The following is a 25,467-nucleotide window of genomic DNA, read 5'->3' as shown; positions in this document are numbered from 1 at the left end:
CACCCAGGTTGAAGGTCCTCAGAATTGCAAATTATTATCTTTAGACAACGGAGATCTATTGTTTTGACTGTGCAGGGGAAAAGGCCTGTGTGGAGGTCAGTGAGCCAGTTTCTAAAGGGAGGGAAGTGGAGGCAGCAGGAAGCTTTGCTTAGACTACCACTTAGGCAAGGAAGGACAGAATTTCAGCCCAGGAATCATGAAAACTCTAGAAGATACCAAATTCATGAAAGAATATATGTGCACTCTATACTATTCACACAAAGATGACTAAAGAATATACACCAAAATGCTAACAATAATTATATTTCTCAATATTAAGGAGATATTTTATTTTCTTCTTTATAATAATATATATTTACTTAATTTTCTTCCATGAACATGCATTATTATTTTTTTAAGTAAGAAAAAGGGTGCTATTTTTTTCTCCTTAAATAGCAATGGTGTCTGCATGCCAGTCTTCCAAGGTAACAAAGAAGAATGTTGCCAGGGAGATGCAGCTCCACAGAATACTTAGGAGGAGAAACCTCTGTGGGGTGAGTGGGTGTCAGGAGCTTAAAAGAGTTAGCAGGCTGGGTGCATGGGGCCCACCTAGTCTCAGAAGAGAACTCAAGGGAACCAGTCTGGCCTGAGACAACCCAGGAAATGGCTGATGTGCCCCCTGAGCCATCTAGTCAGCCATCAGGCCCTAGATATTCTCCTTTCAAGACACAGTGGAAATTTCACTGCTGCTGTCCCCACACTACCATGACTCCACCCAAATGATAACCTCCTACTGGCTCGCTGACTTCCAATACAACCTCCACACAGCTGCTAAGTGTACTAAAGTGTTCACTGGAAAATATTTCAAGAATATTTAGAATACAGGATACTCTACATTCTCAAATGTATACAACCTTCTGCTGACCTTGCCCAGCTCCAATTCCCAGCCCAGACACTAGCCTCGGTACCTGCAATTCTCTGTCTGCACAGTATTCCCTGGACTAGAATTTTCTTCCCTATCCCTACCTAGCTGGCAAACTCCTACACACCCTTTACATCAGTGGTTCCCAAACTTATTTGGCCTACCGCCCCCTTTCCAGAAAAAATATTACTCAGCGCCACCTGGAAATGGATTTTTTTAAATTTTAATAGCAATTAAACAGAAAGATATATGTATTAATGTTTCTACCTTTTTCGTAAAATATAGTAAATTAGAAACATTGAAGTTTGAAATTATGAAACTATTTATTGAACTCAGAATAGAAAGGTAATACAAAAAAAGTTAAAACAAATGCACCTGTGGCCATCACCGTCCCCCTGGATCGCTGCAGCGCCCACCAGGGGGCGGTAGCGCCCACTTTGGGAATCACTACTTTACATCTAGCTCCAAAGTCAATTCCTCTGCAAAGCACTCCTAGTCAACTGGCTTCTCCCTCCTCTATATGTTTTAGTGGTTTTGTACACCTTCTTGCTATCAGTTAAGATAGCAAGTTTAGCTCTAGCTAGTTTGGCTTACTGAATAAAGTGTCAGCCTTGTGGACTAAAAGTCCTGGTTTCAATTCCGGTCAAGGGTACATGCCTGGGTTGCAGGCACAATCACCAGTAGGGGAATGCAGGACGCAGCCGATCAATAATTCTCTCTCATCATTGATGTTTTTATCTCTCTCTCCCTCTACCTTCCTCTCTGAAATCAATAAAAAAAATATTTTTTAAAAAAATACCTGTCTATCCCACTAACCCATTTTTTTTAAAGTATATTTTATTGATGTTTTACAGAGAGGAAGGGAGAGGGATAGAGAGTTAGAAACATCGATGAGAGAGAAACATCGATCAGCTGCCTCTTGCACACCCCCTACTGGGGATGTGCCCGCAACCAAGGTACGTGCCCGCAACCAAGGTACATGCCCTTGACCAGAATCGAACCTGGGACCCTTGAGTCCGCAGGCTGACACTCTATCCACTGAGCCAAACCAGTTAGGGCAACTAAGCCATTTTTAAGGCCAAGAACCACATGTCCCCATGCATCTAGAATATTGCCTACTAGATACTGGGGGTACTCAATAAATATTTGATTAACTAAATAAATACATGAGTTTGTTTTTACTATAAATACCTATATTTTTATAGGTATCTCAGAAATAAATTTTAGAAGCTAGAAAACAAAGTTTAAGACCTAACTTTTTAAAAAAAGAAAATAAAGATTAAACCAAATATATACTGGGCAAACAGTAAGACTTCTGACATATTTATAAATAAGAGTATAAAACTAGAGATTTGGAATTACCAACCTTCTCAAATAATAATAATTTGAGGCCCTAGGTGTTTTGCTCAGTGGATAAGAGCATTGGCCTGGGGACTGAAAGATCCCAGGTTTGATTCCAGTCAAGGGCACATGCCCAGGTTGCAGGCTCAATCTCCAGTGGGGGGCATGCAGGAAGCAGCCGATCAGTGATTCTCTCTCATCATTGATGTTTCCATCTCTCTCTCCCTCTTCCTTCTTCTCTGAAATCAAAATATCCTATCTAATAAGAGACAAAAGGGTAATTAACCGTACCTCCGCTACGCTTCCCATTGGCTAATCAGCAGGATATGCAAATTAACTGCCAACAAAGATGGCGGCCGGCAGCCACGCAGCTGAAGCGAGCAGGAGGTTTGCTTGCTCCAGTGATGGAGGAAGCCAAGGTTCCCCGCCTGCCGTGGCCTGCTTTAAGCTCCGAAAGCAACAAAGTTTCAATTATAGAAGCTAAACAAACCCCAGATACCTGCTTTCAGCCAGCTGCGGCCTCAGAGCTGGGAGCACCAGTGAAGGCAACAGAGTTTCAATTATAGAAGGTAAATAAATCCCAGAATAAAAAAAAAGAAAAAAGGAGAGGCTGGGAGCTTCAGTCACAGGCCAGCCTGAAAACGGCCCTCAGCCTCTCACCCAGACTGGCCAGGCACCCCAGTGGGGACCCCCACCCTGAAGGGGCTATGGCCAGCCTGCAAACACCCATCAGCCCCTCATCCAGGCTGGCCAGGCACCCCAGTGGGGACCCCCACCCTGATCCGGGACACCCTTCAGGGCAAACCAGCCGGCCCCCACCCATGCACCAGGCCTCTATCCTATATAGTAAAAGGGTAATATGCAAACTGACCCTAACAGCAGAAAGACTGGGAATGACTGGTCACTATGATAGACACTGACCACCAGGGGGCAGACGCTTGATGCAGGAGCTGCCCCCTGGTGGTCAGTGCGCTCCCACATGGGGGAGCTCTGCTCAGCCACAAGCCAGGCTGATGGCTGCCAGTACAGCGGTGGTGGTGGGAGCCTCTCCTGCCTCCTCAGCAGTGCTAAGGATGTCCGATTGCAGCTTAGGTCTGCTCCCCGCTGTCAAGTGGACATCCTCCAAGGGCTGCCGGGCTGCCAGAGGGATGTCTGATTGCCAGCTTAGGCCCAATCCCCCGGGGAGCAGGCCTAAACCAGCAGGTGGTCATCCCCCAAGGGGTCCCAGAGTGCGAGAGGTCACAGGCTGGGCTGAGGGGACCCCCCCCCCACCCCCCGAGTGCACACATTTTTGTGCACCGGCCTCTAGTATATAAATATTAACTTGAGGATTACATATTATGGAGAGGTTTTTATTTTTCCTTTGCATAAGTGGTGGAAAGTGGTGCAAAGTGTCTGTTACAATGCAAAAGTAATTCAATCATGTAGATTCCCTTCTACATCAAATCAGTAAGGATACCTAATCAGGAAACAAGGGAAACTTAAAGATCAATTGCAATAAAACAGAATCTAAACATAATTCTCATTTTCATATAGTTTAACTTTCATCAGTGTCTGCTTTGCCTACAATGAATTTACCTGAGCTAAATTAGGGATTGAATTTTGACCAGTCTGAGCCTGCATATTTGCAGATTCTCTCTCTGTCACAGAATCTGTTACACTTCCATCCTGTTGAGATTCAATTGTTTCCATGGTCATTTGTCTGAAAAGACAGTAAAAAGGAAGAAACATTAAGGTCTTATCTGAAACATTTCTCTATTTTTACCTCTTTCTGATACTCATTTCTGTCATCCAAATGTACTAGTTTATTTTTTCAAGAAATAAGTTTATTTGCAGAGTCCCAACTCTCCAAACTTAAGGTATCTCCTATGCTCAGTGAATATGGACTGCAAAATGTTTTATGGAAATTAGTTTCTTAAAAATGTTTTGAATCTTATAGTAAAGTTTCCTTAATAATTATTTTAAGCCCTATAGTATAAATAAGTGATAAAAATCAGTGTTTTTGTTTTACATAAAGTCTATGATTCTCAAGGCCAAATACATCTGCTTTATAATTTGATGTAGTATGAAAGAATTTTGCAACTATCCAAATTGAATGCATTATAATCTTATATAATAAAAGGCTAATATGCAAATAGGCCGAATGGTAAAACAACCGTAACAACTGAATAACCGGTTGCTATGCTCTGCGCTGACCACCAAGGGGGGTGTGCGGACCATGGCGGGTGTTGGTAGCGTCTGGATAGTGGAGCAGGTGAGCAGGGGCACCAGACCAAGGCAGAGCACCAGTTGCTGTCATTGGGGCGAGCCTCTGGCAGTTACTGAAAATTCTTTGCTCCCGCGAGCACCGCGGTCCTGCCCAAGCGCTTGCACCCACTGCCAGCGCCGGCCCTGCTCACACCTGCAGCCAGCGCCAGAGCTGCTGCTCACACCTGCTGCTGGTGCCCAGCACCAGTCCCGATCACTTGGCACCATCAGCAGGTGCAAGCGGTGGCTGCCAGCCCTGATCTCCCCTGAGGGCTTCTCCATCTCCCCCTGCTCCTGAGGAGCGATCGGGGCTGCAGCTGCCACTTGCATCTGCTGCTGGCACCAGCCCCAATCGCTCTGGTCCATCAGCGGATACGAGCAGGGCCAGTGCCATCAGTGCATGGGGGCAGCAAGAGCGGGACTGCTGGCAGACAGGAGACCGGGGGCCGAGCCGAGAGAGGCTGGGCAGGGGTGCAGAGGATGGGCCTAGACCCACCCCTGTGCCCACCTCCGCCTCATGGCTCACAGTTCCTTTCAAAGTGCACAAATTCGTGCACTGGGCCCCTAGTCTATAATAATAAAAGCATAATATGCTAATTAGACCAGACAGCCAAACAACCTTCTGGACATCATTCCAGATGAAGCCGCGGTGGCAGGGCCTGAGGCAGAGGCAGTTAGGGGCGATCAGGCAGGCAGAGTGGTTAGGGGCAATCAGGTAGGCAGGCAGGAGAGCGGTTAGAAGCCAGCAGTCCCGGATTGCGAGAGGGATGTCTGACTGCGGTTTAGGTCCTATCCCACAGGAAGGGCCTAAACTGGCAGTTGGACTCCCCCAAGGGGTCCTGGATTGAAAGAGGGTGCGGACTGGGCTGAAAGACCCCCCCCCCCCGGCCGTGCACGAATTTTGTGCACAAGGCCTCTAGTATAATAAAAGGCTAATATGCAAATTGTCCCCGCGGGCGGGAGTTCAACTGATCGGGAGTTAGACGTGTGCTGACTACCAAGGGGCAGTGCACAACATGGCAGGCATAGGCAACACAGCGCTGGTAGTTGGTGGCAGTGGAGGAGCTGCCAGCCCTACTAGGCCCCGACAAGAGTGGGACCGTGGTGGGATGGTGGAGCAGGTGAGCAGGCGGCGCCAAGCCAAAACAGGTGCAAGCAGGGGACCCGATCGCCACGCCAGTCACCCCAAAGAAGGTGACCGATGGCGGGGTTGGGGGCGGGGGTGGGGCCAGCAAGGCGGGTGTGAGCAGGGGCCCCAATCACCCCATAGATCAGCCCTGATGGCCGGCCAGGCCTAGGGACCCTATCTGTGCACAAATTTCGTGCACCAGGCCTCTAGTTATAATATAAAGGTGTACCTAGCTTTGTCAGCACTAAGTAGTTTCTGATAAACAAGCCTCTCAAATTAAATCAATCAGAATTGACCACCTGTCCGGCAGCTCCCCAGTTACTTAAAAAAGAGAATCTAATTTTTTTCCAGGAAAAACTTTTGTATTATTGTTTTCAATTTAAGTTAATGATTTCTACATGGAATCTTTCCAGACAGAAGGTAAGCCTTACCAGAATAAAGTTTACCCTAATAAAAAGTTAAAATGCAAACAAAATAAACAAACTCAATTTTTATTCCCTGCTATTGTACAACTTTCTTTTAAATATATTTTTATTGATTTCAGAGAGGAAGGGAGAGAGCGATAGAAACATCATTGATGAGAGAGAATCACTGATCAACTGCCTCCTTCACGCCCACTACTGGGGGTTCAAGCTCATAACCCGGACATGTGCCCTTGACAAGAATCAAACCCCAGACCCTTCAGTCCACAGGCTGATGCTCTATCCACTGAGCAAAACCAGCTAGGGCTATTGTACATCTTTTTAATTGTCAGTAATATAATATGATTTTTTTCCATCTTAGAAGTTAAAATATGTATCCAAAATATATGCAGACCACTTAGAACTTTGAATTAAAATGTCCAGATCTTTTTGCCAGATTTAATTAGTTGCCAGATTCTACAGTTAAAGTCTTTCACTTAATACCTTCTTTTGCATTTCAACAGCCACTACCTACCTGAATCCAAGCCTTCCTTTCTCAAACTTGTGGGCTATAGTCTATCCAGCGGTCACCAACTGGTGGTCCGTGAGGTCCGAAAGGTTGGTGACTGCTGGAGTTGCATTTTCCGCTAAAAACCCTTTTCTACAAAGCATGTCCTAGCAGTAGTATTTTGGAAACAACTTGAGAAATGCTGTCTTATGCTATTTCTTACACCTTTATTAAAAGTTCTCAAGAATTTGAGTCTCAACTTAAACATGACATTACTGAAAGGCCTTCCAGAGTAAACTCAATTCATTTTAGGAACACTCATTTAGCACCACCTACATGATAGGCCTGAAAATACAAAAGTGGGTTAGTTACAACCCATGCCCTGAAAGGATTCACTGACTAGTTGATCCTTGGTTTTGCAAATACAGTACTTGTGTTACAAGATTCCAGGGCAGGGGGGATAGGGAAACTGAGACAGGAAAGTTAAAACAGGCCAAACAGTGTGGGCAATTTGCAGCCAGCTTGTAACTAACAAGCCATTATCTTCCCAGCCAAGAAGACAGAGTAAATGGTTAAAGAAATCACCTTAATGACAGAATGCAGAAAGAGAGGGGTAAAAGGAAAAGGAAAAAAGGGCAGTTTTAGAGAAGCCAGCAGTCTCAAGACCTGGCAAGATAAAGTTGCCAGGTGTTTCTCATAATTACTGGGAAGGCCACAACAAAGTAAAAAAAAAAAAAAGAGGGGAGGGGGGAGACCTTGAGAATTAATTTCTACCAAAATATTCAGCAGAGGAATTTTGAGGCCTATAGACAAAAGGGTATATAACACCTCAGACCCCAACCCAACTTGCTCTTCAGATTAGCAGAGAGCCTGTCTGAGCTTCATAAGCCAGATGTATAGGTTTACTTGCTTTGCTTTTTCAATAAAGGTGCATGCTTTAATTGCATTAATAAATTGGTTTTTCACAACACCGTCAAGGTCTCTCGTATAAATTTATATATATGAGAAGACAAGGATGGAGGCTGGGGACAGCCCTCTCCCACTGACTCTGGGGCTGTCCTATCTGGTAACACTTCTCTGGTGTCAGTGAGATGTGCCTATAACACTTGGACAACCTAGATCAGAACTAACCACAATACTTGTTAAAAATAATAATAGTAATGCAGATCCCCAGGCTCAACCCCAAATCTACTGAAACAAACTTTGAGGATCTAGTTTTTTATATCAAAGAGATTCCGATGTACATTAAAATTTGAGGAAAATTTTGTTTATTGGTAAATTCTATCAGGTAGACCAGTAATAAATATAAGCAAACTTCTTAAATTGTATGAAGGATGTTATGTATGAAATGATTTAGGAAATTTAGAAGGAAAAGATTTAGTCTGCCTGAGGATGGGGCCATGAGTTGTATATTGAAGGATGAGAAGGATTTCTTTCATCAAGTAGAAAAGGAAAGGACTGAGAGGAAGGGAAAGTTCAGAGTATGTTTAGAAAACATTATAGCTGGTTGTGGTAGAGTATCTGGATGACAGGGTAGCCTATTTAGATTTAGGGGGAGGAAGAGGAGGACGAGGATAAGTAAAAGATGATCTGGTAAGTTTGGATGGAACAAGGTGAAGAATAGCTTTTAATGCCTTGAATAAAAAAAATATCCACCTCACTCAGATATCTCCTGTTATAGGTCCTTCAGTATCTATGGAACCAATCTATATTGTATAAAGTTTCAATTACTTAATATTTACACAGAATTCAATCAAGAAACAGACAATAGCCCTAGCCGGTTTGGGTTAGTGGATAGAGCGTCAGACTGTGGGCTGAAGGGTCCCGGGTTCGATTCTGGTCAAGGGCAACCTAGGTTGCATGCTCAATCCCCAGGCCTGATCGGGGCCTGTGTGGGAGGCAACCAATCAATGTGTCTCTCTCACATCGATGTTTCTCTCTGTCTCTCCCCCTCACTTACACTTTTGCTAAAAAAATCAATGAAGCCCAGTCTGCATGGCTCAGTTGGTTGAGCATCAACCTATGAACCAGGTTATGGGCTCGATCCCCAGTGTGAGGCATGCTCCCTCTCCCTTCCTCTCTGAAATCAATAAAAATATATTTTTTAAATCAGTGAAAAAATATCCTTGGGTGAGAATAAAAAAAAAAGGAAGAAAAAATAAACAGAAAATAAGCAAAGGTTACCAGCCAAACAGATGGCCCAAATCCACACACTAAAACTTCTGAAACTTCTGAATGAAGAGAACCTCTTCCAGTCCATACTTCAAAGCCATTCATTTTTATTTCAAATACAATCCTCATTTATCTGGTTAATAAATATACTCAATATAAGACAATGGGGGTTGCTGGGGAAAAACTATAAAATATAATAAACATTTCAAGAATTCCAACTGTGGCAATTTGGGTCCATACAGGGTAAAATTGCCTAATTCTTTAAACTCAACCAATTTAAGGGTTTATTAATTAAATTCAATAAGTGATATCCTATATAATAAAACCCTAATATGCAAATCGACCGAATGGTGGAATGACCAGCAGAACGACCGTTGCTATGATGTACATTGAGCACCAGGGGGCAGATGCTCGATGCAGGAGCTGCCCCCCATTGGGCATTGAGCATCTGCCCCCCGAGAGGGAGGCAACCAGCGGTGGCGATCAGAGAGCAGGGCCGGCCGGTGAGTGCCCCGCCGGTCATCTCCCACAAACTGGCAGTCGGACATCCCCTGAGGGCGCGAGCCCGGCTGAGGGACACCAACCCCCACATCCGTGCACGAATTTTGTGCACTGGGCCTCTAGTTTACAATAACTATCCTGAGTCATTAAGAAACGTTTAACTATACCTAGTATAGTTTAAGCAAAAGGAGTACATATAACAGAATCCAGGATGATTCCCATAAAAAAAATGCTTAACCCTTTTCGGTCCAACGTGGAGGCTGACTTGACAGACCAGGCACTAGGAGCAGGTCCAACATCGAGCTGAGGTCTAGTGAGACAGATAACTTCAACATTCAATCCTGTCAATTAATCTGGACCAAACTGTTTGAATTCCAAAAATAAAATTGGACCGCAAAGGATTAAAAGGTAAACCTAATCAGGACCCATTTTTAGAGATATAATGAAAGACTTTATAAATTAGTAATATTTTAAAATGTTTTACACATTAAAGTGTTTTTATCTGATGCAATCACCTTAATTGTTCCCATTTTCTACTAGGTCCAACCCAGAATTCAATCCTTTGCCCTTTTCCTTTTTTCAATCTACACATTCGGTATGGTGATTAACTCCCAAATCCCTTTTATACACAACCCCTCCTATTCAGCATCTACACCTAGAGTTTTCAGACACCTTTCCTTCCCTTTTATTCTTTCTTTCAGTCAACACCATCACTGTCCATTAAGCTCCAAAGCTAGAATCATGCATCTATATGTGAGTCAGTACCACAAAAAAAACAACAACAATCCACAGTTAAATATCAGCTAAATCAGGATGCCACAAGGCCCTGAGCCTCCTAGTGAAAAAAGGCAGGAATGGAAGATCAGTTCATTCTTCTTGCTACACTTTGCATCATCTCATCTAACAAAGAGGAAATATGCAAATTGATCATCACACCATAATGGTCAAGATGGCTGCACCCATAGCAGAGGCAGGGATTCTGTAACACAAGATGGCTGCGCCCACAGCGGAGGCTGAGTTCCCGTAATGAGCCTTAATGAGCAATCAGCAGGGACCTGAGACTGCACCCCCGCCTGGTGGGGCTTGACAGGGGACCTCAGGCAGCACCCCCCACCATGGCACCAGGCTGGGGAACCGCAGGCCATGTCCCCTGCCCTGGCACCAGGCCGTGGGACCTGAGGCCACGCCCCTCCGCCTGGCAGGGCTTGACAGGAGACTTCAGGCTGTGCCCCCCACCCAGCGGGGCTTGACAAGGAACCTCAGGGTACATCCCCCACCTGGTGGGGCTTGACGGGGGACCTGAGGCTGCGGCCCTGCCTGTGGAGCTTTATGGAGAACCTCAAGGCGTGTCCCCCACCCTGGCCCAGACTGGGCAACCTGAGGCTGCACCTCCTGCCAGCAGGGCTTGACGGGGACCTCAATGCATGCCCCCTGCTCCGGCCCAGGCTGGGGGAACTCAGGCTATGCACCATGCCCTGGTGCCGGGCTGGGGGACCTGAGGCTGCACCCCCTGCCTGGCGGGGCCTGACAGGGGACCTCAGGCCACACCCCCTGGCCTGGGCCAGGGGACCTCAAGGCACACATCTTGGTGGTGGGCCAGGGACCTGAGGCTACACCCCCTGCCTGGCGTGCACCGGGAGACCTGAGGCTGCACCCCCCCACACTCTGCAGGGCTTGACAGGGGCCCTGAGGCTGCACCCTCCCACCCAGTGGGGCTTGATGGGGGACCTGAGGCTGCACCCCCTGCCCGGCAGGGCTTGACAAGGGTGGGGCCAGACGGGTCTGGATCTCGCCCAATGGGGGGGGCCAGCTGGGCCTGGTCTCACATGATTTTGAGGTGCCATGGGTGTGCGGGGACTTGATTCTGGGCCCCACGGTCCACCCCAGACTCTGACAGGAGGAAGATTTTCATATACATTTTACTAGTTTTCTTTCACCTCTGACACTTCTATTAGAGAGAAAGGGCAAATAGCAATAATAAAGTACTAGTGGACCGGTGCACGAAATTTGTGCACGGGGGGGGGGGTGTCCCTCAGGGTGGCCTTCACCCTCTCCAATCTGGGACCCCTCGGGGGATATCCGACTGCCTGTTTAGGCGTGATGTAGGATCGGGCCTAAACCGGCAGTCGGACATCCCTCTCGAAATCTGGGACTGCTGGCTCCTAACCACTCACCTGCCTGCCTGCCTGATTGCCCCTAACCACTCTGCCTGCCAGCCTGCTCGCCCCCAACTGCCCCTCCCCCACCAGTCCGCTCGCCCCCATCTGCCCCCCCCACCAGCCTGATCACCCACAACTGCCATCCCATCCTGGTCTGATCACCCAAAACTGCCCTCCCCTCTTGGCCCCTAACCGCCTCTATCTCGGCCCTGCCACCATGGCTTTGTCCAGAAGAATGCCCAGAAGGTCTCCTGGGAGGTCTCCCAGTTTAATTAGCATATTACCCTTTTATTAGTATAGACAGAGGCCTGGTGCACGGGTGGGGGCTGGCTGGTTTGCCCTGAAGGGTGTTCCCGATCAGGGTGGGGGTGCCCTTGGGGGGCGGGGCAGCCTAGGCGAGGGGCCTGTGGTGGTTTGCAGGCCGGCCACACCCCCATTGGGGTGGGGGTCCCCTCTGGGGTACCTGGCCAGCCTGGGTGAGGGGCTGATGGCTGTTTTCAGGCTGGCCATGCCCCCCAGCGGGGACTCTCACCCCATGGGGGCATGCCCAGTGTGGGTGAGGGTTTGAGGGCTATTTTCATGCTGGCCACACCCCCTTCAGGGTGGGGGTCTCTGCTGGGGTGCTTGGTCAGCCTTGGTGAGGGGCTGATGGCTGTTTGGAGACTGGCCACGGCCCCCAGCGGGGACCCTCACCCCAATGGTGGCCTGGACAACCTGAGTGAGGGTCTGAGGGCTGTTTGCAGGTCCCTCCCTCCGTGGCTGGCCTGGGTGACCCAAGGCTCCCGCTAGCTCTGGCCTGCTCCGTGGTCACTGCCCACAGGCCCCTCCTTCGGCAGCCAGCCCAGGTGGGCATGAAACTTGGCTTCCTCCATCGCCAGGGGTGACCCAAGCTTCCCATCCACTCTGGCTAGATCTGTGGCCGCCGCCATCTTTGTCCCGGTAATTTGCATATTCCCTCCTAATTGATGATGGTGTGTCACAGAGGTATGGTCAATTTACATATTTGTCTATTATTAGTGTGGGTTTCCTCTAATTAATCCCCCTTTTAATGTGCACGAATTTTGTGCACCGGGCCACTAGTTAACTATACCCTCCTATTCCAACACTAGACCAGCAATTGAGTTGGCTGCTCCTCACAATTGCTCCTGTCCATTCTAAGGACCATATATCACAGACCACGGGCCTCCCCCAAAAGCCAGGCCTGTGCAGCCATACCAGAATTCCATCCATTAATACCTTACATTCCTATTTTTCCAGACAATGTGAAAGATATATGCCCCTCCCATTATTTCATCTTCACTCTCATAGCTAATGATTCCTTTCCCCACATAATACAATTGCTCCTCCTATTTTCCTTCTATGCCTTTGTAATGTGCTACCTGAAACTCCCAAAGCCTCCACAGCCTTCTTAAGAGCAGCTCATCTTCCCACACCTTATTAAGATCAGAATGTAGACTTGGCATCCTCTTTGATCCCCACTACTATTTCCCAGCTGTTCCTCCTCTGTTCCTTTGTAAAATCCCTTGTTCCCTCAAAGCTCACAGTAATTGGGTGTACCATCCTATAATTGGACACTTTGGCACCTGACTCAAGAGCCTTCCTCTCCACCAGTCTGTGTGTTGTTCAACACAAAGGGAAGAACCCATCCCTCTCACCCTGATGCCTCAATTCAATGACTTTCTCATTCCACTTCAGCTATCTACTTGAGTGGCTGGCCATACACTGAACCTTGTCTGTGTTCAAAACTGCTCCATCTCTGAAAAAATTATTTCTGACGTCCTATTCTCCCACCTTACACCCTTCCTCAGTAACTCCTACCACTCCTGTTACTCAACCACACTGAGATCTCCAGACCACTTTCTCCCTTCTCCACAGCCTAGCCCTATCTTCACATCCCACCCTATTCAGTTTAGAATCCATGGTTTCTCATTTTAACTACTATTCCAATATCCTAAATTCCCTCATCCCTTTTCCTTTTGTTGTATCTGTTTAGTAAATGCCAACTCAAGACAAAATCAGTTCTGCCTCCTCCATGCCTGCACCAAGGCTGATGAATGATACTGAATAAAATTATAAAACAGTATTAAAGTTATTAAATTCATGGTTTTCAACCCAAAATGGGCAGTAATTTTATTATATTCCTAGCAAGCTTACTCTGTCATTCTTTACAACTATTAAGTTTTATCTCTCAAATCACTGAGCTTACCTACTATGTAAGACCTTGCTGTAAATAAGTATACATAACACTAAATCAGCCTCAGCTAGTCCAAACAGTATTTATTTTTAAATATAAGAGAAAAATCCATTATACTCTTGCATTGATCACTACACATTTTATGGTGAAATTGAAGAAACAGAATGCTTCCTCCAAAATCTCACTTTCCATCACAATCAAATATTAAACATAGTGTACTAAAAAATTAATAGAATAATATATCAATTAATTATACAATAATTTAATCTTAAACAGTAATTCTTATTAGAGTGAAAAGACCAATTAGTAAAGATAAATTACAGAATATCTAAAAATAAAAACATATAAGACGAAACAATAATAAACTAGACAAACAAAAAAGTCCATTATGCACTATAGACTAAAAGCAAACAAAATACTGGCAAACATTCCACAATTCTAAAGAACAGATAAGGATTTGCTAAAGTAGGTATATTAATATTTAAACTTATGATTAACAATAGTAGCGATAGTCTTTTCTTATAAAGATTAAATATTTCACATGAAGTCTTCTTTTTATTATTTAGCGAACTACTTTCTTTCACAGAAAAGTGAACCTTATCTCAATATGTTCTGAATATACTGGAACTCAGTTTAACGAAATATTAACATACCTATTGTTTTAAATGAATAGGATTCAACCATTAGCACATTTTTCAAAGACATCTCAGATTAACTACTTTATTTCAGGGGGTGGCGGGGTAGAACTGTATTTATTTGCTGACTCTGTTCTTTTCTAGGACATTAATAGAACATCTACATCATACTGCAATTACTCCCCCAAACACCAAAGTACAACAGAATTGTACTGTTCATTCAGTACAACATAAACAATAGGTAGACAACCAGTAACAAACTCTCAAGAAATAAATACAAAGGAATATATTCATAAAACTAACTTTACAATTATAGAAATGCCAAGATAAAATGAGACAAAATGAGAAGAAAAGGAAAAGCATTTTAAAAAAATGCTATCATAGGTACCTAGGAAAGTGTTCTTAAAAGAGAAGATAGGAACAAAGAAAGGAAAAGGAAACAGGCCAAAAATATCTGAATGAAAATAAGTCAAAGGCAGTTTCTAGTTATAATTAAAATGTACAATTAACTAATAAACTTCCAAAATCTTAGTTGTATTTAACTTTGGAAAGACAAATTACACTGCAGAGCCCTTCCCTGGTAAAAAAATTTTCAGCTCTTTTAAAAACAAAACCCAGCTGGAAAAGAAAAATTAAGTTGTTTCTAGCCCTGGCCAGTTTTCTCAGTGGTTAGAGCGTCAGCCTGCAGACCAAAGGGTTGTGGGTTCAATTCCAGGGCAAGGGCACAAACCTCTGTTGCCAGTTCACGCCAGTAAGGGCACATACAGGAGGCAACCAATTGATGTGTCTCTCTCATATCTATGTTTCTCTCTCTCCCACCCCCCAATCTCCTTCCCTTCCACTCTCTCTAAAAATCAATGAAGAAAATATCCTGGGGTGAGGATTAAAAAGTAATAATAATAATAAGTAAAGTTGTCTCTATTCTCTATTTCTAAATCGTTTTACAAAAAAAAGTAATAGAAAATTTATTTTCTTTTTAAAGCTAGATCCAACTGATGAACCAAAATGTCTCTGAAAGTAACCAAAAGAAAAGTTGAAAAATTCTATTTGGGTTTCTGTAAAATATTGGTAGAGACTTGGGCAAGGAGGGAGGAAAAGGAAAACTCTGTCCACATTCTTATAGATGGTCTCCTTCCTAACTGAAAAGGCCAGCTTTTAGAATAAGCTAAATGTGCATATCCACTTACTCCCTACAGAATCCAATAAAGTACACAGTTGAAGATGAATTCCTTAATTGAATGGCTGAATAATATGGGTGCATACGGTTATATCTTATTATAATTATAATACATATACACATACACTTATGTATGTATACTTAAGTACATAAACTTATCCATTTTAATTTTAAACTCACTAAGTAATATTTTCAAAACAAACATATGTATATCCACCTACCTTAGATTTGTCTTAATATATTTTTTCCTGCCACATTTGTTCATTATTAAGACATTTGTAATAAATGCTTTGCTCCTTCTCGGTTTTCTTCTTTATGTATCCTGCAGTGAAATTATAATGTTGAATTGGGAGATCATAACATTTAATTTTTAAAAAATTAAAACCTCTCAAAACTACACCAGAAAAATACCCTAATTTCTGAAAAATTGAAGAAAAAAAAACAGTATAGAAAGCTGAAAACAAGTCTATATTTTTTTCAACTTTAACTCTATTTAATTTTATGATCTTCTTAGGAAAAAATTTCAAAATCCTTAAATCATGTGCTATTTCTCAGATTCTTTTCTACTGAACAGAAAGTAGTGCTGTCTAATTACTTAATATATACTATGCACTACTCATAAGTATCAGCTCTATTTTTATTTATTTTTTACTTTTTCAATCCTCACCCAAGGATCTATTTTCCAATAATCTTTAAAGAGAGAGTGGAAAGGAGGGAGAAGGGGGAGAGATAGAGATAGAGATAGAGACAGACATAGAGATAGACATAGAGATAGAGAGAGATAGAGATAGAGATAGAGATAGAGATAGAGATAGAGATAGAGATAGAGATAGAGATAGAGATAGAGATAGAGAGAGAAATACTGATATGAGAGAGGCACATCAACTGGTTGCCTACTGAACTCACCATGACCAGGGCTGGAGATTGAACCTGCAACAGGAATCCAACCTGAGACCCTTCAGTCCGCAGGCCAATGCTCTAACCACTGAGAAAACTGGCCAGGGCTATGTTTAAATGGTAATAATCACTTAATAAACTGAATAAATCATTTTCTTTTTTTCCTTTATTGATTTTTTAGAAAGAGAAAGAGGAAGGGTGTGAGAGAGGGAGAGACAAAGGGAGGGAGGATGGGTAAGAGAGGGAGAGAGAGAAAGAGAAACATCAATTTGTTGTTCCACTTATTTATGCATTCATTGGTTCATTCTTGTATGTGTCCTAACCAGGAATCGAACCTACAATCTTGGTGTATTGGGACAACACTCTAACCAAATGAGCTATACAGCCAGGACAAATCATTTCCTTAAATTTCACTTCACTGCAACAAATTTGTCAACCATTTTACATTTACCTTAAATCTGAAACTGGGTTTTGGCAAAGAATTTTAATTCCAAACAAAATATTAACGTTTATTTAAAATCTCCGTCGAGAGGAAGCAAGATAGCGGCATAGGTAAATGCCTATACTTGCCGCCTTTACAACCACATCAAAATTACAACTAAAATACAGAAAAACCATCATTCAGAACTGCCTGAAAGCTGGCTGAATGGAAGTCCTACAACTAGATTAAGTAAAGAAGAAACACATTGAGACTGGTAGGAGGGGTGGAAGCCGGAATGGGCTAGTCCAGTGGTCGGCAAATCGCGGCTTGCAAGCCACATGCGACTCTTTGGCCCCTTGAGTGTGGCTCTTCCACAAAATACCACGTATGGGCGCGCACATACAATGCGACTGAAACTTCGTGGCCCATACGCAGAAGTCGGTTTTCAGCCTGGGAAAGTCTATTTTGAAGAAGTGGCGTTAGAAGAAGTGAGGGTACGTTCGCTGAGGTCGACCTCGCAGACTGAGGGCATTTTTAGCAAAGGCCAGTTTAGGAATACTCTAATTAAGTTAATAACAATGTACCTACCTATATAGTTTAAGTTTAAAAAATTTGGCTCTCAAAAGAAATTTCAATCATTGGACTGTTGATATTTGGCTCTGTTGACTAATGAGTTTGCCGACCACTGGGTTAGTCCAATACTCATATGTGTTGTTTTTTTTCATCAGAAGGGCTATCTCTGGGGCAGATGCCGCCCATGAGAAGCAAGGGGTCCCAGTTGCACACCAGCCCACCAGCCCACCAGCCCAAGGTTCCAGAGCTGGGAAGAGAAGTCCCCGAAACTGCAGGCTGTAAAAACCAGTGGGGATTGTGGCTGAGTGACAAGAAGGCTGCTGGAATCCTTGGTGTTCCTCTTAAAGGTCCTGCACTCAAACTTCCACAGTCCGGTTTCTTCTGACCTCCAACACCAAGAGACCCAGAAACATACAGGGAGGAACTGGATTGTGTGGCATTGCGGCAGGAACTTGGGGACAGTTTTCTCTCAAACAGGGAGCTCACAGGGGTCATTGTTCCTGTGCTTTGACCTCCACCGCCACAGGGCTGACTGGCAGGCATATCTGAGGCTCCATCAGCCTGGAGCACATTGTTTGCTCCACCTTGGGGATTCCCTGAGTCCCTGCCCCATCCAATTTGCAGCCCCACCCATGCTGTTTGCAGCAGCTTTTCCATATGAATGGCCTGTCCTGGGTCAGGCTTCAGACTTTGCTAAAATCTGCCAACAAGCTACAGCTAGTGACATCATGCCCCAAATTGATCAGTAAAAGGCCCAAGACCCAGCCCTAGCACCAGCCTGCTTTGCTTCACCAGGGATTCCAGCAGCCTCCTTGTCATTCACCTGGGCAACTCCAAGCTCAATACAAATAGCAAATTGCAAGTCCCTCTGTAGCTCCTGCTGGGTGGCCCCAAGCAGTGGCTAACTTTGCATCTCCCTGGTGGCCCCAGAGCCAGTGCACTTGGTGGACAGCTTCAGACCACAGCAGAGTACAACTCTACACATCCACAAGCGACATATTCAAGGGGCAGACTCAGTGAGCACCAAAACCCCACTGAAGCAAGTCCTGCTCTATAGGGGTATTTCCTGAAAAGCAGCTCTCCCACTGTAGTCACAGCTGTTCCAAACAGCCAATTGGCCTGAAGGTCAACTCCTCCCAGTGACATGAACAGCAATCAAGGCTCAACTACAAGACTGTGCACACAGACCACACTGGGGTGCATCTGGAATGCCCAGCTCAGGTGATTGGGGAGACTGAGCCACTGGGCCCTACAGGCCACTCCACCAACTCCAGAAGACATAGCAGCTCTACCTAATACATAGAAACAAACACAGGGAAGCAGTCAAAGTGCAGAGACAAAGAAACATGTCACAAATTAAAGAAATGGAAGCAAGCTACTGGATACAGAGTTCAAAACAAGTTATATGGTTACCCAAGGATCTTAATGAGACTTTCAAGGATCTTAGTGAAAATGTCAAAGACATGAAAAAGGACCAGTCAGAAATGAAGTATACAATAACTGAAAGAATAGTTTACATGGTTTCAATAGTAGAGTAGAGGATTCCTAGAATCAAATCAACAATTTGAAATATGAGGAAGCAAAAAACACCCAATCAGAAGAGTAAAAAGAAAAAAGAATCCAAAAATATGAAGATAGTGTAAGGAGCCTCTGCGACAACTTCAAGCATACTAACATTTGAATTATGGGGTTGCCAGAAGGAGAAAAGAGAGAGCAAGATATTGAAAATATATATATGAAGAAATGACAGAAAACTTCCCCAACCTGTTGAAAGAAGTAGACTTACAAGTCCAAGAAGCACAGAGAGCCCCAACAAAAGGATCTCAAAGAAGCCCACACCAAGAAACATCATAATTAAAATGCCAAGGATTAAAGACAAAGAGAGAATCTTAAAAGCACCAAGAGAAAAGCAGTTAGTTACCTACAAGGGAGCACCCATATGACTGTCAGCTGATTTCTCAACAGAAACTTTGCAGGCCGTAAATATTCAGTGATGAATAGTAAGGACCTACAACCAAGATTATTCTACACAGCAAAGCTCTCACTTAGAATTGTGGGTCAGATAAAGAGCATCACAAATAAGAAAAAGCTAAAGTAGTTCATCACTCCCAAACCAGTATTATATGAAATGTTGAAGGGTATTCCTTCAGAAGAAGAGGAGGAGGAAGAGGAGTGGAGGAGAAAAAAATATGAACAATAAAATGGCAACAAATACATATCAACAATTGGATCTAAAAATCAAAATAAACGAACAAGAAAGTTGCCGAAACTGGTTTGGCTCAGTGGATAGAGCGTCGGCCTGCGGACTGAGGGGTCCCAGGTTCGATTCCGGTCAAGGGCATGTACCTGGGTTGCGGGCACATCCCCAGTGGGAGATGTGCAGGAGGCGGCTGATCAATGTTTCTCTCCCATCGATGTTTCTAACTATCTATCTCTCTCCCTCTCTGTGAAAAATCAATAAAATATATTTAAAAAAAGAAAGAAAGAAAGAAAGAAAGCTAATGAACAAAATAAACTGGTGAATAAAATAGAATCAGAGGCATAGAAGCATGGAATAAACTGACGAATCTCAGAGGGAAGGAAGGGGGGGAGCAGAAAGAGATGAACCAAAGCTCTTACTGGACACAGACAGTAGGGTACTGAAGGCTGGGGTTGGGGTGGGAACTGGCTGGAGGGGGACAATGTGGGGGGGAAAGGAGACATCTGCAAAACTCTCAACAATAAGGATTTTTTTTTTTTAGGTCTTTATTGTTTAAAGTATTACATATGTCCCCTCCCCGCCCCCATTAATCCCCACCCCCAATATTTTTTTAATGCAAAAATTAAAAATCTCCTTCAACCTATTAAAAAAGCTGTTTTAAACACTCTAGCAATTAAACCCATTTTTTACTAATATATTTTTTAAATATGCCTTTGGGATGCTGAATGAAGTAAAATTAGCAAAGAAAAAAGATAAAAGAATATCTGGGGTCCCTTATTTTAGGGTTGCAAAGGACAAATGTGCACATCCATAAGTACCTTTTAGGCATCTATCCAGCTACTGCAGTGCTTAGTCACAGACATAGTACCTTCAGAGTTCCCTCCAGAGTGGTCCCCTCTAGGGTGGTGTTATACCATCCCAGTCAATTCTGAAACTGAGTTGCCCCACTTAACTAAGGGCACTACAGCAATGGTTATTTTTGCCACACCTACCCCCTACTCCAGTACAGGGACAATAGATGGTAGGGCGTTTGAACCAGGCTACCTACAACATGACCAAAATGCAAACATGGTGCCACTCTTTCAGATTAAACTATACCTCTGATCCTATTTTATTCACCAATTTATTTTTCTCATTAGATTTCTTATTCATTTATTTTGAGTTTTAGATTCAATTGTTGCTGTTTTATTATGCTGACATTTTACATGGGGATATTTCACCTTCCATAAAAATTGTGGCAAGGACCACTTATTTATTACAGAGTAATAGGGCCCTCGCCGGTTTGGCTCACTGGATAGAGCATCAGCCCGCTGACTGAAGGGTCCAGGTTCAATTCCAGTCAAGGGCACGTACCTGGGTTGCAGGCTCCTCCCTGGCCCAGACCCTCGTTGGGGCACATGCAGGAGGCAACCAATCTATGTGTTTCTCTCACATCGATATTTCTCTCTGTCTTTCCCTCTGTCTTCCACTCTATTTAAAAATCAATGGAAAAATATCCTTGGGTGAAGATTAAAAAAAAAAAAAAAAGAAAAAAAAGAATATTCGGCACCCATGACATATCAGGCCCTTGTGCTTGGCATCAGAGACACAAATAATAAAATGTCCCTGCTCTCCAGGAGCTTGCAATCTAATGAGGGAGAGACATGATTAAACAAACAATAATGATATTATCTGATCTAATAAAAGGCAAACATGCAAATTGACCGTACCTTTGCTAGCCTAAAGCCACAACCACCAGCTAATCAGAGCGACTATATGCAAATTAACCCAACCAAGATGGCAGCCGGCTGCCATGGAGCTGAAGTGAGCAGGAGGCTTGATTGCTCCAGTGATGGAGGAAGCCAAGCTTCCTGGCTGGCTCTGAGCTCCACTGAAGGCTGCAAAGTTTCAATTATAGAAGATAAATAAACTCCAGATACCTGCTTTCAGCCGGCCATGGCCACAGAGCTGGAGGGAGCAGGAGCTGGCTCTGCATTCCAGTGATGGCAACAAAGTTTCAATTATAGAAGGTAAATAAATCCCAGAATATAAAAAAAAAGAAAGGAGAGGCTGGGAGCTTCCGTCGCCGGCGGGCTTGGCCAGCCTGAAAACAGCCCTCAGCCCCTCACCCAGGCTGGCCAAACCTCCATGGGGTGAGGGTCCCCATGGGGAGGGGGGCTTGACCAGCCTGCAAACAGCCATCAACCCCTCACCCAGGCACCGCAGTGGGGACCCTCACCCTGAAAGGGGTGTGACCAGCCTGCAAACACCCATCAGCCCCTCACCCAAGCTGGCCAGGCACCCCAGCGGGACCCCCACCCTGATCCAGGACACCCTTCAGGGCAAACCAGCCAGCCCCCACCCATGCACCAGGCCTCTATCTACACTAATAAAAGAGAAACATGGTAATTGGCGTACGACCGCTACCCTTTTCATTGGCTAATTAGCGAGATATGCAAATTAACTGTCAGTCAAGATGGCCGCTGGCAGCCAGGCAGCTTGAAACTAACATGAGGCTTGCTTGCCTCAGTGACGGAGGATCGTTGGAGGAAACCAACATTCCCCGCCTGTGGCTGCAGGCCTCTGAGCGGGCAGTTTAAGAAACATTGTAACAAATACCGCCAGACTTCAGCCAGCAGATTCGCAACATTGTAAGCAAAGGCCAGAAACCTACTTTCAGCCGGAGGCCTAAGAGCTGGAGCCAAGCCTCAAGGCAAAGCTGGCCAAGAATAAAAAGAAAAAAAAAGAAAAAAAGCGGTTGGGAACTTCAGTCACTCCCAGCCTGAAAACAGCCCTCAGCCCCTCACCCAGACTGGCCAGGCACCCCAGTGGGGACCCCCGCCCTGATCCAGGACACCCTTCAGGGCAAACCAGCCGGCCCCACCCATGCACCAGGCTTCTACCCTATATAGTAAAAGGGTAATATGCCTCTCGGCACCGGGATCAGTGTGACAGGGGGCAGCGCCCAAACCCCCTGATCGCCCTGCGGCTGTGTGTGACAGGGGGCGGGGCCCCAACCCCCTGAGCAGCCCTGCTCTGTGCCTGATAGGGGGGAGTTCCCCAACCCCCCCCCCCCCACGGGCCCTGCTCTGTGTGTGATGGGGTAGAGCCATAACCTCCCCATCGGCCCTGCCCTGAGTATGAGAGTGGCGGCACCCCAACCCCCTGATCGGCCCTGCTCTGTGGGTGATAGAGGGCGGTGCCCCAACCCCGATTGGCCCTGTTCTGTGCGTGACAGGGGGTGGCGCCACAACCTCCCCATCAACCCTGCCTTGAGTGTGACAGGGGACGGTGCCCCAACCCCCCAATTGGCCCTACCCTGAGCGTGACTGAGGGTGGCATCACAACCTCCCAATCTGCCCTGCTCTGTGCATGACGGGGCGGCGCCCCAACTCCCCAATCGTCCCTGCTCTGAGCCCGACCAGGGGCTGCACCTAGGGATTGGGCCTGCCCTCTGCCACCCGGGAGCAGGCCTAAGCCAGCAGGTCGTTATCTCCCGAGGGGTCACAGACTTCGAGAGGGCACAGGCTGGGCTGAGGGACACCCCCCCCCAGTGCACAAATTTTTGTGCACTGGGCCTCTAGTATATATATAAGTTCTTGCTCCACTTTCAAAACCAAAAAATGGAAATTGCTAATTACACATTGAAATAGTTTTTTGCAAAAAAGTTAAAAAAAACAATCCACCATTGCAATTACCATAGTCAAATTAAAAAGAATGTGGAATAAAAGTCAGGAGACCTCTTATGGAAGCAGAAAGAGGAAGAGAACGCAGAAATGCACAATCTGTTTCTTTGGTTCTGGAATGAAGGAAGATTTTAGTTCTTTGGAAAAGTAGATCTTCATAGGTTAACTATGACTTAAGAAAAATAGCAAGCCCTAGCCGGTTTGGCTCAGTGGATAGAGCGTCGGCCTGCGGACTCAATGGTCCCAGGTTCGATTCCGGTCAAGGGCATTACCTTGGTTGTGGGCATATCCCCAGTGGGGAGTGTGCAGGAGGCAGCTGATTGATGTCTCTCTCTCTCATCAATGTTTCTAACTCTCTGTCCCTCTCCCTTCCTCTCTGTAAAAAATCAATAAAAAATATATTTAAAAAAAGAAAAATAGCAAGTAAGGTTTAAAAGATCAAGGAAGAAGAATATGAAGCTCATATTGTAAAGTTGGTCCTTCTCAACTAAGTAGAATAGAACGTTGGAAGAAGCAGGGCTAGCTAGAAGACAAATAATTCCAAAGTGTGTGTATTTGAAATTGACAGGGATGAGCCTATGGTTATTATGCATTTCAAGCAAGGTGATGAACATAAGAAAAACAAAGGGAGACTGTAGTAGAAGGAAATTACAGCAGTTTTAAAGTTTGTAATCTTTGTGAAGCAAAATTAGCATGACTGTCAAGTGATCTATACTTTTGTGTAAGAATAGAGGTAGCCAATGGTTGTAAACAGTTACTTAAAACACTTGTAAACAATGTCCTTAATATTTTGGACATGAATCATACATAAAATTGGGCAGCTTTCTAGTATAGATTTAGGGACACTCCAACTTAATTGCTTCAGATACCTACTATACAAGAAATCTTAACTCTACTAAAATCACCAAAGGATTAACTATTCAAGCATCTTTCTTTTCAATCCATTCCCCACTTGGTTCCTGCTTTTGGCTTTTTCACAAACAATACCAGAATGGGCAGCTAAAGGAGAAAATGAAAAATAAATTCAGCCCAGCCTGTGTAGTTCAGTGGTTGAGTGTCAACCTATAAACCAGGAGGTCACAGTTTAATTCCTGATTAGGACACATGCCTAGGTTGTAGGCTCAATCCCCAATAGGGATGTGTGGTCGGCAGCTGATTCGTGATTCTCATCATTGATGTATTTCTCTCTCTCCCTTTCTTTTCCTCTCTAAAATCAATAAAAACATATTTTTTAAAGTAAATAAATTCAAATAATCCTGGTCTACACCCCCAACAACACTACCCCCACCACTACTACTAACTTGATGAAGGGCAATAAAATGTAAAATCTCTTGGGAGAGATATTTGCTGGACTAGAGTCGTTGTAGAGTTTTATGTTTCAATGGCATGCTTCATTACTGCATTTTAAGTACATTTCAAAACATTTGTCTATACATTACGTACCACTGTAATGACTACTAACCAGTAAAGCTGGGAAAGAGTAGATAAGATACTTGAGTTACCTTCAAGTTCAGAAACTAATTACAATGTTGTTATACTTCCTAGATTGGTCCTATCTTGTGTATTTGAACAATACCAGTATCTTTCTAAATGCAAAAACATGCCTAAATAAGTTAAATGTAACTCCTCCAGCAATTTTAAGAATAGCATGTGGATGAAAAAGGGCCACATGCTAACCTGACTAACTCAGGGAAGGCCTGCATAATGGCCTTGCAAACTCAAGAGACCTAAGGTAATCACAAAGGATGGTCTGAAATTGAAACCTTTTAATTAAAAAGCAGTTTTTAGTGGTAGTCATGTCCTAGGCTAGTATATTCCCTGACAAAGATCAACTTCAATCTTTACTGAGCCTACTGTCTTGCTGCATCTAAGATAACATACCTGTGGAATGTTAGGGTAACTTGTAACTTCCTTTTTCTGGACTCCTCAGGGTACAACAAATGGCACCAGTGTGCAGACCACAAATTCCCTCACTATTAGTTACCATGTTAATTGTTGACTGTTAGCTATCCTGAACCCACCTAGTAAAAGAAATATGTGTCTATCATTTTACTTTTTATCCAATCCCAGAGTTTCCCCACTTAGCTTTCTCCCGCCTCCCTGATCTATTACCAATGGATTTCATGTAACCCAACTGCCATTCTCCAGAGCACTATCTCAATAAATTGAGATTCTGCTTCCAGGCAATTGTTGACAGTTTGGCTCAAATAAACTCACAAAAATTCCTTACAGGTTTGGGTTTTTTTACATTAACAGGCATCTATATAAGTAACACTGGTCTTTATGCAAGATATAGTTGCCCCAATAAACTATATCTTTGCAGAAACAGAAGCTTTCATCATAACC

The 25,467-nt window shown here is 44.3% G+C and overlaps 1 protein-coding gene across 20 annotated transcripts in view; it reads right to left on the bottom strand.

Moving 5' to 3' along the window:
* Positions 1-25,467, bottom strand: part of CREM (cAMP responsive element modulator) — a 98,659-nt gene that overhangs the window by 68,103 nt on the left and 5,089 nt on the right. For 15 of the 20 annotated variants that reach the window (XM_059656048.1, XM_059656042.1, XM_059656065.1 and 12 more), the window contains exons 2-3: positions 15,587-15,687; positions 3,821-3,944 (exon numbers count right to left, since the gene is read on the bottom strand). The exons of 2 other annotated variants lie outside the window; for them this stretch is intronic. In XM_059656048.1, the coding sequence (XP_059512031.1) occupies positions 3,821-3,944; positions 15,587-15,630 (168 nt within the window). In that variant the 5' untranslated portion in view covers positions 15,631-15,687. Of the gene's footprint in view, positions 1-3,820; positions 3,945-15,586; positions 15,688-23,175; positions 23,235-25,467 lie in introns of those variants that run through there. 3 more of the 20 variants (XM_059656030.1, XM_059656038.1, XM_059656073.1) reach the window with 3 other exon arrangements.

Source organism: Myotis daubentonii, chromosome 1 (genome assembly GCF_963259705.1).
Source record: "Myotis daubentonii chromosome 1, mMyoDau2.1, whole genome shotgun sequence".
Classification (NCBI taxonomy): domain Eukaryota; kingdom Metazoa; phylum Chordata; class Mammalia; order Chiroptera; family Vespertilionidae; genus Myotis; species Myotis daubentonii.
The sequence above is the reverse complement of the archived record's forward strand: the minus strand, read 5'-3'. Positions and strand labels throughout refer to the sequence as shown.